At 35.1% G+C, this 11,780-nt stretch overlaps 2 protein-coding genes and 1 long non-coding RNA gene across 3 annotated transcripts; all 3 read right to left on the bottom strand.

Moving 5' to 3' along the window:
- Window positions 1-1,465: 1,465 nt before the first annotated feature.
- Window positions 1,466-4,140, bottom strand: LOC105444316. The gene is made up of 2 exons (XM_030982334.1): window positions 3,827-4,140; window positions 1,466-3,135 (listed from the first exon to the last, which is right to left on the bottom strand). The coding sequence occupies exons 1-2, from the start codon at window positions 3,935-3,937 to the stop codon at window positions 2,899-2,901; spliced, it is 348 nt and encodes a 115-aa protein (XP_030838194.1). The 5' UTR covers window positions 3,938-4,140; the 3' UTR covers window positions 1,466-2,898.
- A 1,565-nt stretch (window positions 4,141-5,705) lies between these two features.
- LOC105444320 lies at window positions 5,706-8,974 on the bottom strand. Its single transcript, XM_011678424.2, has 3 exons — window positions 8,371-8,974; window positions 7,330-7,611; window positions 5,706-6,962 (listed from the first exon to the last, which is right to left on the bottom strand). Exons 1-3 carry the CDS (start codon window positions 8,476-8,478, stop codon window positions 6,717-6,719), a joined length of 636 nt encoding a protein of 211 aa, XP_011676726.1. The 5' UTR covers window positions 8,479-8,974; the 3' UTR covers window positions 5,706-6,716.
- Window positions 8,975-9,386: 412 nt separating this feature from the next.
- Window positions 9,387-11,521, bottom strand: LOC105444319. Its single transcript, XR_973041.1, has 3 exons — window positions 11,445-11,521; window positions 10,822-10,899; window positions 9,387-10,485 (listed from the first exon to the last, which is right to left on the bottom strand). It is a non-coding gene; the product is annotated as an uncharacterized LOC105444319 (long non-coding RNA).
- Between the last annotated feature and the right edge of the window lie 259 nt (window positions 11,522-11,780).

The raw sequence follows: 11,780 nt of genomic DNA, 5'->3' as shown, positions 1-11,780 counted from the left end.
TATTTTTGTGATGCCCCATTTAATGTTATTCGTTGCCTTGCTCAAGAATACTCACATATCTCTTCTAAAAGTTATATTTCCGTTAAATTCACTAGTCTATATATATATATTATGACTTGGTATATGAAACTGTGATAGAATGTGAGTAAAGTGGCATACTAATGCAAAGTATGACTTATCGAATATCACTCTGGCGCCCTCTCGTGTTCAAATTTTGCAAAGACTCGTTGTTCTGTTCCCTCGGTTGCACATAGAGTGCGCTATTTTAGCTGTGTCTGTTCCGTAGGAGAATATGTGTATAAAGGGATAATAGTTATGGTTAACGTATGATAGCGTTAGGGGGGGGGGGGGGGGGGGGGGTTGAGATGAGAGATTTAAAAAAGGTTGGAACTTGAATGAGGCTATGGATATATGAATTAAAGGAACTATAAATGCATGCAAATGATAATACACACACGTGCAAACAAAAAATACGTACGTATCCTATTTTTTTTCTTTTCGGTTCATTCTGTTTTGTGCTGAATGTTTCTGGATATTGAATCTCTTCTGTCTTTTCCTCCCTTTTGCGATGTACTTCATTTTTAGTTCCACCACATCCAGTGTTATGAGTATTACTTCCATTTGATAAAGGAATACTGGTCCTAAATTCACCTTTCCTTGTTGTATCCATCTCTATATATGCTTCCCATCTGCAATCAATTTCCTTATAAACTAATCCTCCAACCCGTATCTTCGAGCATCAGTGAATATATATACCTAACGTATTGAATATTCATTTGCTGTTCCATATTCATGAGGCATGCTGAGCGCGCGTATAAATTATGCAAATCAGACTGTGACTCATTCACCTTAAGTATCCAACCAAAAGTCTTGTTTCATCAGGCGTGATATGATGTGTTACCAGCCAATAGGAATCGTCGTGTCATTCCGCCCATACGAGTTGGTTCAGGGGTCACGATTGTTTACAAACTTTAGCACAGGACAGATTTTCCAATTCAAAACATTATTTAGTCCTGTTTATAAAGTGTTCCTATTTAATAGATGTATTTCTGTATAACCACAAGTCTAAAATTTGTCCTGTGATCACATAATTTATCATCATCCGACCCAGTTTGTTCTCGACATCTCTCTCTCTCTCTCTCTCTCTCACTCTCTCCCTCTCTCTAAACCTATATTGTCTACCTGTCAATCCATCTGAAGCTGTTATGCCTTTTCTCTCTGATTCTAACTCTCTTCCTCTCTATCTCAATCACATATATTGTTTTCTCCTTTCCTCTCTCCCTGCCTTTCTTCTTTCCATTTTCTCCCTTTAAAAAAATCCAATCCTAACATTTCCCTTCTTCAATTTTCCTTTCTTCTTCCGTTCCTTCGTTCTCTCTCCGTGCACTCTAAATATCATGCTTCACTTAAACTGTATCGAAATCTAATCGCACATATTATATATAAGAAAGACTATGTAATCATGTTTTTTTTTTATCGCATTGAATCAATTTGCTAATAAAGTATTTTATTCTACCAATCAAGAGATGTAAACAATTATTCGACTGAAAAATGTCACAATTTCATAATTAAATATGCAACGTTATAATATTATACATATACAATGATATCATATTAATTCAATCAATGATTGAAATAGAATACATATGTCAGTACTTCTGCTTAGAAAAGAAAAATTCGCATACTAGCGCCTAAATCTATAGTCGGCTTGATAGTATGCAACAACAATATATCACATACAGACCAAGTGAGTTAAAATAATTAAATTACTTAATTATGCTAGTATTTGCCAGTTTAAGGAAATAAAAACAGTTGAAAGAACCATTATGATCAATTTACTCAGACACCAAAATAAAAGAGTGCAGATTGACATTGTATAAAAAGTAAGAGAGATAAATCTGTATATAATCTTAGAATAAGAATATTCAAAAAGTCAGAATGTTTAGATTTTTTAATACAATGTTTCTTTACCATATTCCTAGTTAGAAGGGGGGGGGGGTCGATGAGTCATAATATTCTTAGCTTATATTAAGCAACGAATTTCTAAGTATTATTTAACTACCTTAAACACTAAGTACTGATGTATATATGAGGTTAAAACCCCCAAATCTACAATGAATATTTATTCAGATCCATATCTTACTTATCTGGAATGTTTTTCATTTTTATTTATCTGTATATCAACTCTCCTTCTCGTTTAGAATGGTAAACTCCAGATCAAACATAACGAAAATGAAATAAGATCGATACTCGTAACAAGTAAACATAATTGTAACAGTAACTACAAATTTAGCACTAAAACAATATGATTATCTAGCTATTCAGAGTACATTACTCCACGTGACTTGGTGGAAATTTGTCAGTTACTGAAAACATTATTATCAAATGGGTCCAAACAAAGTCAAATTTTAAGTGGGCGGTTGGGTTGACGCTGGATCTCGTGAACGGGGCGTGTTTGCAACCTAAATCGTTTGCTGACTGCAAGCTTATCGTCACACTCTAGTTATCTCACAGCCATTAGATAACTTGGCTGGACGTGTTTATATCTAGTCCTTTCTTTTCAATCTAAGCTGACGGCTCTGCCAATTTCATCATGAATTTGAATAGCTGACAGAAGTAATAGACTTGTGTTGTTTCTCGTTACCTCTATTTTGTCACACAACTGTTCATCCAAACTTAACCACTGCCATCGATTGTACTTGACAGTTTTATATATCAGTCAATGTGCCTTCATTTACATCTGTACCCTTTTCATGAGAAATGCTCATCGTTTATTATTACTTATTCTGCATACATGTCTTCTGCCACGTACATGACATAACCTCTGTCGGTCAACATATCTTAACATCTTACAAATTACGTCATGATATAATAATCTTCTTATTAAAGTCACCATGTTTAGCCTCCGCGAAGACGCGCATTGAGGTTGACGGTGTAGCCATTTCGTATACCCGCTTCGCGAACCGTGCTTGAGCCCGAAACCGGCTTGCTGGCACAAGTTGAGTAGCACTGACTGTGACTCATGCCACATCTTTCGGCAGAGCTCCTGTGTAGTTTATCGAGCGTCCAGTTTATGTCTGCCTGCATCGTCAACTGCTTCCCTTTGCCTGGATTCACTAAAAGGTCGATAACGTCCTGAAAATGTGATACAGGAAATGACTTCATTAGTTTATTTGAGCTGTAACTGTGGATATAATATGACAGGAATAATATCATAAAATAAGGTAAGACACATTTTCCTTTCATTCTGTTCAACTCATTTTATTATGAGTCTTTCCAATAGGTATTTCGATGGATATTTGCACAAAGTCTACTGAGGGGTGTTTTAAACATTATATTTGAATGAAAAGGTGTTGATATATATATTATATATATATATATATATATCCTCATAGGGAGTGGTGGTACATACCTAGCACTTGGTATTAAACATAAATTCTATTCATCACTTCATTGTTTCTGTATGGTATAAAAATTGTTTGTACTACATGAACTATATAATAAGATTTGTCTAAACCATAACACGCAACTGTTTGATTAGTGTACAGATTAGTCCAGAAAAAGATTCACACTTGTTGCTTCTATTCTGAAAACTTCATACTTATATCTATGTGGTTACTTCATCGCTTTTAAAAGTACCGTTCTGTAACCGAATGTATAACTTCACCCAGGATCCAAATATACCACTGATACCTACCCCTAAGCCAAACCCTAAACCTAAACCCAATTGCATCACTAATCCGAACCTTTCAACTTTGACGAAATAGAATACTTCCACATCGTTTAAAACCTGTAAAAAGGAAGGTATTATATAATTTGAACTTACTCTATGTCGGGATGGCTCGTTGCCTCTGTTGCTATATGTATTCACATCGCCATTTCCGTCATCATACCCTCTCTGGCCTTCGTTGCCGGTGTTTCCGTATGTACTCGACATGTTTATTCTTGTCTCAATCTACTCTGATACTAGGTTCCTTGTTTTAGGTCAGGATAATCACGGTTTTGATAACTTGTTGAACTCGAATAATATGATCTGTAAGCCCAGGAACCTTCTTAATGAGAGAGGAGATTCGTCTACTGGTGTGATATGGAGAATGGTTTTGCAACGTCGTCGCTCGGTCTTTTATAAGAGCGGGTATGCATTTTTTGGACGCGGGGATTCCCAAGATTACACAAACGTCAGAGATACGTTCGGTCTAGAATAATCTTTGCCGTAATGATCGCTATTTTTGAAAGAAAGGGAATTTTATTCTGATGGGGCCTGGGATATTATTTGAATATTTCTGGCTGTCTTATTGCTAAGTATAGACTTTTACCAGACTTTCTTTATGCTTCGTCATGTTTTATGACATGATCTTTTGGCAGTGTTATCTTATAAATCATACAAATCCCCCAAACCTCTAGAACCATGATTACCATCGCATTGTTAATTGTGATTTCATACATCATTTCTGTTTCTACGTTTAATAAGTATATGTAATTATTTACTAGGTGTGAGCGACAGGGTGTCCGAAGAGCATTATATATGGATAACACCGGTAAAGTAGAGGAAGGCGATGACCATTGCAACAAATCCAAAGAAATAGATGATGCCGCAAACACCAGGGAGAGATGTAATCTGTCAAACAGAATATTATTTTAAAATATGATTGAATGAAGAACCTTGTAACATGAAAATATGTCACATATCTTAAGCACATGGCTTCAACAGTCGATAAGCTTATAGGGTTGAAATTGAAAACTATATTCGGTCATTCTGTCAAATGAAAAATAAACATTATTGCCTTTAGACCTAGCCCCTGGAACAGCATTTTCCTTCCTAGGATTGACCATATTTCAGAAATAAAAATCACTTAAAAATTATTTAGTTGCTACTTACACGATGCCGGCAACTTTCGTTGATAGTTGGCCCGGGAGTCGGTCTAGGATTCATGGTGATTTCTTCTAAATGTTCACGTTTTTCTCAAAATTGCGGCTGAGAACAAGACTGGGTTCGGGGAACTACAGCGCCAATAGTAAACTTTGTGCCAGATAATTAGGTCACTACTCCCGCCTCACGGGGATTTTTGTTTAGTCAATGACCTGTTGTTCAAAAAAATGATCTCGATTAGACATTGCGAAAACCGTGCTCGATCGATTTTTTCCCCAGCCTCTTTCAAAAATTACTTCGGTTCTTGTTTAAACTTCACACTGTTGCAATATCGATCCAAGTAATTTATCATGCTCATGGTAGGCTTACTTCATGCTATCTGAGATCCATATTCAGTAATAATCTAATTTCTACCATTTGACACTTAGGATAATTTTAATTTTCAATGTCTACCACTTCCCCTTTCCTCTCATATTATATTTAATAAATAATCCCTGCCCTCCGTACTTCACGAACGACAAAACCACTCTTTAGATTCCACTTTCCTCATGATACAAATTTGAACAATGTAATAGTATAATTATTAAATGACCAACTCATTCTGTCGCTGTTCATCTTCCTCACCCCTCCTTCTTGTTCTTTCTTTCTTTTCATCTCTCTTTCTTATCTCATTTTTTATATTCATTTGCTCTCTCTTTTCTCTTTCTCGATTTACCTTCTATTCTAATGTCATTCTCCCTCTCTATATATTTTGTCTTCCTTGAACATTTTTGGCATTCTCATCAACAACTAACAAACAAATGAATAAATAGACTATTGGTGTCACCGTTTTACATATTTTAATTTTCCCAATATCTATTCTAGCTCGAATTATTAATATTATTATTTAATAGCATTACAAAGAACTATTTGAAAGGGTAACATTCAAATAATTCTAGCATTTATGTCTATGCAGATTGACAAAATTAAAACAAAATTTTCTACTTATGACATCTAAATCAGTAATGAACATCTAAAAAAACGGTTGGATCCAACATTCGATTTTATTTTGCTGAAGTGGATTCTTCTATACACAATTTGTGGGCAGGTTTGTCTGTGGGGGATTGAAGGTTGGACTGGGACCAACTACTACATATTCAATTGGTCTATGTTCTTATAATCATATATGACACTCCTCCCCCTTTCAAAGTCATCAAGTAAACCCATGATAACCGGCACCCACATAATGATTCATTACACACGACGTAAACAGACAAAAATAGGAATTGTAATGACGATATGTATTTACCCAAATAAGATAAAACACAGAACTATATCAATAATATCGTCTTTCAGCAAATCTTCATTAATGAAGAGTGAAGTAAAGGTTCAAAGCGGAAAACTTCTTGTAATGTAGGTACATATTTGTAGGCGGCTACAGGCACTTGGAAAATTGTTTTTTCAAGGTCGTCACAAAATTTTCTGGTAATATGTGTATACCAACAACAACAAATTTTTGAACAAAATCTTCGTCCATGGAAATACAATAAACACTTTTAACAGTTGATCTTTAACAAGATTTGCTTTCAATTATTAAAACATAATGTGGAAAGAAATATCGATGTAGTATCAGGCATTCGAATTCACTATATTGATTAAGAAAATAACCATGATTAGCTAACATCTAAGAGGGGTTTATGTGACTTGTGCATTGAATGGAAGGTGTGTATTTCCCTCATTATGATAAAATATACCGAATGATATCATAATATTCATATGTAAATATCCTCCTTTAATGAAAAAGATGATTCAACAATGGCTGTCATACATGTGCTTTGAAGCGTATTAACTAAGCACATGATTTTTTTTACTGACTGTCGCCCCCACGGACTCGTAAAACGACATGCATTTTGCTTCCATTCTTTATCTTTTTCTTAGCCTCTCGCAGTGTCGTCGAGCCCGTTAATTTTTCTCCGTCATGCATAAGGTCGATCTGGCTTTCATGCACACCGATTTCAGCAGAAACCTGTTTAACCAAGCAGCTTTGCTTCTGATCTAAGTCTACTTCCATATCACGAGTCTTTCCATTAAGGAGTATGATGGTTATCTTCACCTGTGAATAAAAGGACACATTAAAGACAATTAGAAAATGTAGTCAAGAGAGCTTTAACCTTTATATTTGCATGGCATGGAGTTCATATTTCCATATTCTCATAATGGTGGTAATTGTCTAGCACTTGGAATTAAACAAAAATTCCATTCATCATTTCATTGTTTCTGTATAGTACAAAACCGGAAATGAATTATATTTTATATAAACTATATGATAAGATTTTTTTGAACTATTACACACAACTGTTTGATTAGTGTACAGATTAGTCCAGAACAATATTCAAATTTGTTGTATCTAGTATTAAAATAACATACTTATATCGAGTTGGCCTACATCTATGTGGTATTTCAAAGTCATGTCAACGTACCTTAGTGTGCTTGGAAGGCTCGTTTTTTATCACTCCTGGTGTGGGGGTCCCTTCGCCCTCGTAGAGGATGACGGTGGAGTCATTTTTTATCTCCGTTTCCCAAACCTTGCGTGAACCCGACAGCAGCAATCCATCACAAGATGAGTGGCACTGACCGGGAGTCAGGCTACATTTTTCGGCCAAACTGAAGTGTAGCTCGTCGAGCGTCCATTTTAAGTTTGCCTGCATATAAACAGGGCTCTTATTGTCAGGATGCACGAATATTTTGATGTTGATGAAGTCCTGCAAATGCGATACCGGAAATGAATTTATTAGTTTATTTGAGCTGTTACTATAGATATTATATAATAGAAATAATATCATGAATAAGGTAAAAACACACTTTTCTTTCTGTTAAATTATTCTAATAATAGTTCCTATTAGTTGATACCAAAAGTCTTCATAAACCCATTGAAGGCATACTTTTGTACTCATTTACAATCCTACACGTAATGCACAAATAATTACTATGGTATTCGATAATAAAAGTAGGCGTACAGTTATTTTACTTTTTTTTAAATATATGTTTTTAAATCCTTGCAGCTTTACTGTTCTATCATTTTTTCTTATTTTTGAAAGCATCAACTGTACAAGCTAAAAGCATGCTGATGTTCACTCATTCAAATCCTACAAATTCGTTCACTAAAATTCATGAAATATCAAACCTTGATTTCGAAGATATTTGTAAGGGTGGGGATAATTATATTTTGCTTACTCAATCGGGTTTGGTTAGGAAAATCAGTGCTAACTGAATGCTTGGGGGGAATCGTACGACAATACGCTGGCTACAATTACTTCATCGCTTTTAATAATACCGTTCTGTATCTGAATGCATAATTTCAACCGTGGACCAAATACCACCGAAACCTACCCCTAAACCAAACCTTAAACCCAAAACCCAATTGCATCCCTTATCCTAACCTTATATGTTTGACGAAACAAAATACGTCCACAACATTTAAAACCTACGAAAAGGAAAATATTATAGATAATTGAACTGACTCTATTTCGGGAGGGCTCGTTGCCTCTGTTGCCATATGTATTCACATCGCTATTTCCTTCACCATACCCTCTCTGGCCTTCGTTGCCGGTGTTTCCGTATGTACTCATGTTTTCCCTTGTCGTAATCTAATCAGTGCTGTGTATTCGGTCAGGATTATCACGGTTTCGATCACTTTTTTTAATTTGGTTAATATGAAAGTATTTGTAGCTCAGGGACCTTCTTAATGATAGAAGATTTGTCTACAGGTGCGATATGGGGATGGTTTTGGCGACGTTGTCACACGGTTTTTAATACAGTAGGCATACGGTTGCTTTTGGACGAGAGAAATCGCAACATTGCGGCTGAGAACGAAACTGGGTCAGGAACTACTGCGCTGAAAATGAATGGTAAACGTATTGCCAGATGATTGGGTGTCTACTCCCGCCTCATATATCCGCCGGGATTCTTTTCACTCACCCGTCGTTCAACAAAATGTTCTAAATTAGACATCGGGGAAAACCGTGCTCGATTAATTTTTTCCCAAAACTCTTATTAAATATTACTTCGTTTGTCTCTGATGTTTATACTCCTCACTGTTGTAATATCGCGCCAAGCCTTTTCATCGAACCTTTTTAAAAGTTATTTTGATATCTATATGGAATAACAATTTTTTACATTTGACACTGAAGATTATTTTAATCTTCAATGTCTACCACTTCCCATTTCTTCTCATATTATATTTAATAAATAAATTCCACTTTCCTCATGATACAAATTTGAACAATGTAATACTATAATTATTAAATGACTAACTCATTCTGTCGCTGTTCATCGTCCTCACCCCTCTTTCTTATTCTTTCTTTCTTTCCATCTCTCTTTCTTTCTTATCTCGTTTTTTATATTCATTTGCTTTCTCTTTCTCATTTTACCTTCTATTCTAATGTCATTCTCCCTCTCTATATATTTTGTCTTCCTTGAGCATTCTTGACATTCTCATTAACAAATAACATACAAATGAATACATAGACTATTGATGTCACAGTTATACATTATTTAATTGTCTCAATGTTTATTACAGCTCGAATTATTAATATAACTATTCAATAGCATCACAAATAAATATTTGAATGGAAAACAATTAAATAATTCTGGCATTTATATCTATGCAGATTGACAAAATTAAAACAAAATGTTCTATTTATGACATCTAAATCAGTAATGAACATTTAAAGAAAAGGTTGGATCCAACATCCAAGTTTTTCTTGCTGAAGTGGTTTTTTCTATACACAATTTGTGGGCAGGTTTGCCTGTGGGGGGATTGATGGTTGGGGTGGGACCAACGACTTCATATTCGATTGGTCCATGTTCATGTATTCATATATGACACTCCCTTCCCTCTTTCGAAGTCCTCAAGTAAGCCCATGATAACCGGCACCCACATGATTATTAAATACACACGACGTACAAAAGACAACAAATACTAATTGTAATGACGATATTGTTTTTCAAGGTCGTCACAACATTTTCTGGTAATATGTGTATACCAACAACAAAAAAGTTTTTGAACAAAATCTTTGTCCATTAAATACAATTAACACGTTTAACAGTTGATCTATAACAAGATTTGCTTTGAATGATTAAAACATAATGTGGAAAGAAATATCTATGTAATATCAGGCATTCGAATTCACAATATTGATTAAGAAGATAACTATGATTGGCCAACATCTAAAAGGTGTTAATGTGACTTGTGCATTGAATGGATGGTGTGTATTTACCTCATTATGATCAAATATACCGAATGATATTCATGATATTCATATGTACATATGCCTTTAAAAAGTGATCCGTTCCTCCTTTAATGAAACGGATAATCGTATAAACTTATCATATGTCTTTTACTGACTGCCTCCACGGAGTCGTAGATTGACAATTACTCTACTGTCCTTCCTTATCCCAGCATCTAAAAGTATTCCCGTGCCCCCTAACTGTTTAAGGCCAAACTGGAGATACAACTGTCTTTTATCCATATTGAATTTAGCAGCAACCTCGTCAGCCAAAAGATCTTGCGACCAACCTAAGACTACGTCCATGTACTCAGTCCTTCCATCAGGTTTTTGGACGATTATCTTTACCTGTGAATTAAAGGATACAATAAAGGCAATAAGAAAGTGTACCGAGGAGAGGTTTAACCTTTATTTTTTGCATAAAATGGTGATAATATTTCTTGTGGTGGTATGTGTCTAGTACATAAGTTTCAATTCTTCATTTTTATTGTTTCTGTTGAGTATAACTTATTTTCTACTTTATTAACTATATAATCAGATTTGTATGATCCATTTTTAGTTTGATTAGTGTACAGATTAGTCCAGAAATATATTCATATTTAAAAAATAATCTAGTATGAAAACTACATATTTATATCGTGGAGGCCCATATCTATGTGGTATTTCAACGCCATATCAACGTACCTCAGTATGCTCTGATGGTTCATTTTTTATCACACCGGGTGGGGGTTTCGCATTGCCCTTACCTCTTGATTCATTCATCTAAGAACGAAAAGAAAGAATAAAGCACGTTACCATAACTGTCATGCAACGAAAATCCTTCTTAAAGTATAGATTTTGAAAGGCTATTCTATCGACCCTTAGTACATTGCCTTGCCAAAATGCTATCCTATAGCCCGATGTCCTTGTGTTTTATATCCCCTATACAGAACTGAATCCAATTATATTATACATAGTCGAATGATATCTTACATTCTACACATAGACGTACGGGTACAACTCCGCCAATGGGGGACTACATCTCTTGCGCAAATATCAACATTTTGTTTGTAGTTTTGTGGCAAGCTGAGGCAGCGAAACTAAATTGTTTGACACTTTATCAGAGTGATAATATAATTCTCCATCAAAAATATCCTAGATAAGACAGCAAATTACAATAAACAACCATACTTCCAGAAAAGTGGTAGTAAGGTGATCAATGCCTGATCGCCATGCTTATTGATAGTTTAGATTGAGCCTTTCTGCAATGTGGCAATATATCAAGCTACAATATGGGCAAAATATATTAGCGAAATGTATCTACTTACGATTAAAAACTTGGAATATTAGTCAGTTCTGAAACGCTATCTGATATCGTTCTCAAGGTAGTAAGGTCGACCTTTGAATGAAATGATAATTTTTCGTCGACTCACCAATTTGTACATGGTTGTACGCCTTACGATGAGGGCGTTGAAGAAAAAAAGAAAACAATCAATGGGGGAATTCCAATATCTCGCATCCAGATCTCGTCGCCATTTTTTGTTCACACAACAATCATGGCCCAAAATCGTCACCACATCAACTATCTAAAAGAGATATGGGTAGAATGCGACCATCACCTTATTTTAATTTTGTAATGATAATCATCACCACAAGCTGTATCT

This window comes from Strongylocentrotus purpuratus, unplaced genomic scaffold, assembly GCF_000002235.5.
Source record: "Strongylocentrotus purpuratus isolate Spur 01 unplaced genomic scaffold, Spur_5.0 spur5_scaffold_12, whole genome shotgun sequence".
NCBI classification, from domain to species: Eukaryota; Metazoa; Echinodermata; class Echinoidea; order Camarodonta; family Strongylocentrotidae; genus Strongylocentrotus; species Strongylocentrotus purpuratus.
Note: the sequence above shows the minus strand (reverse complement) of the source record. Positions and strands in the feature narration are given on the sequence as shown.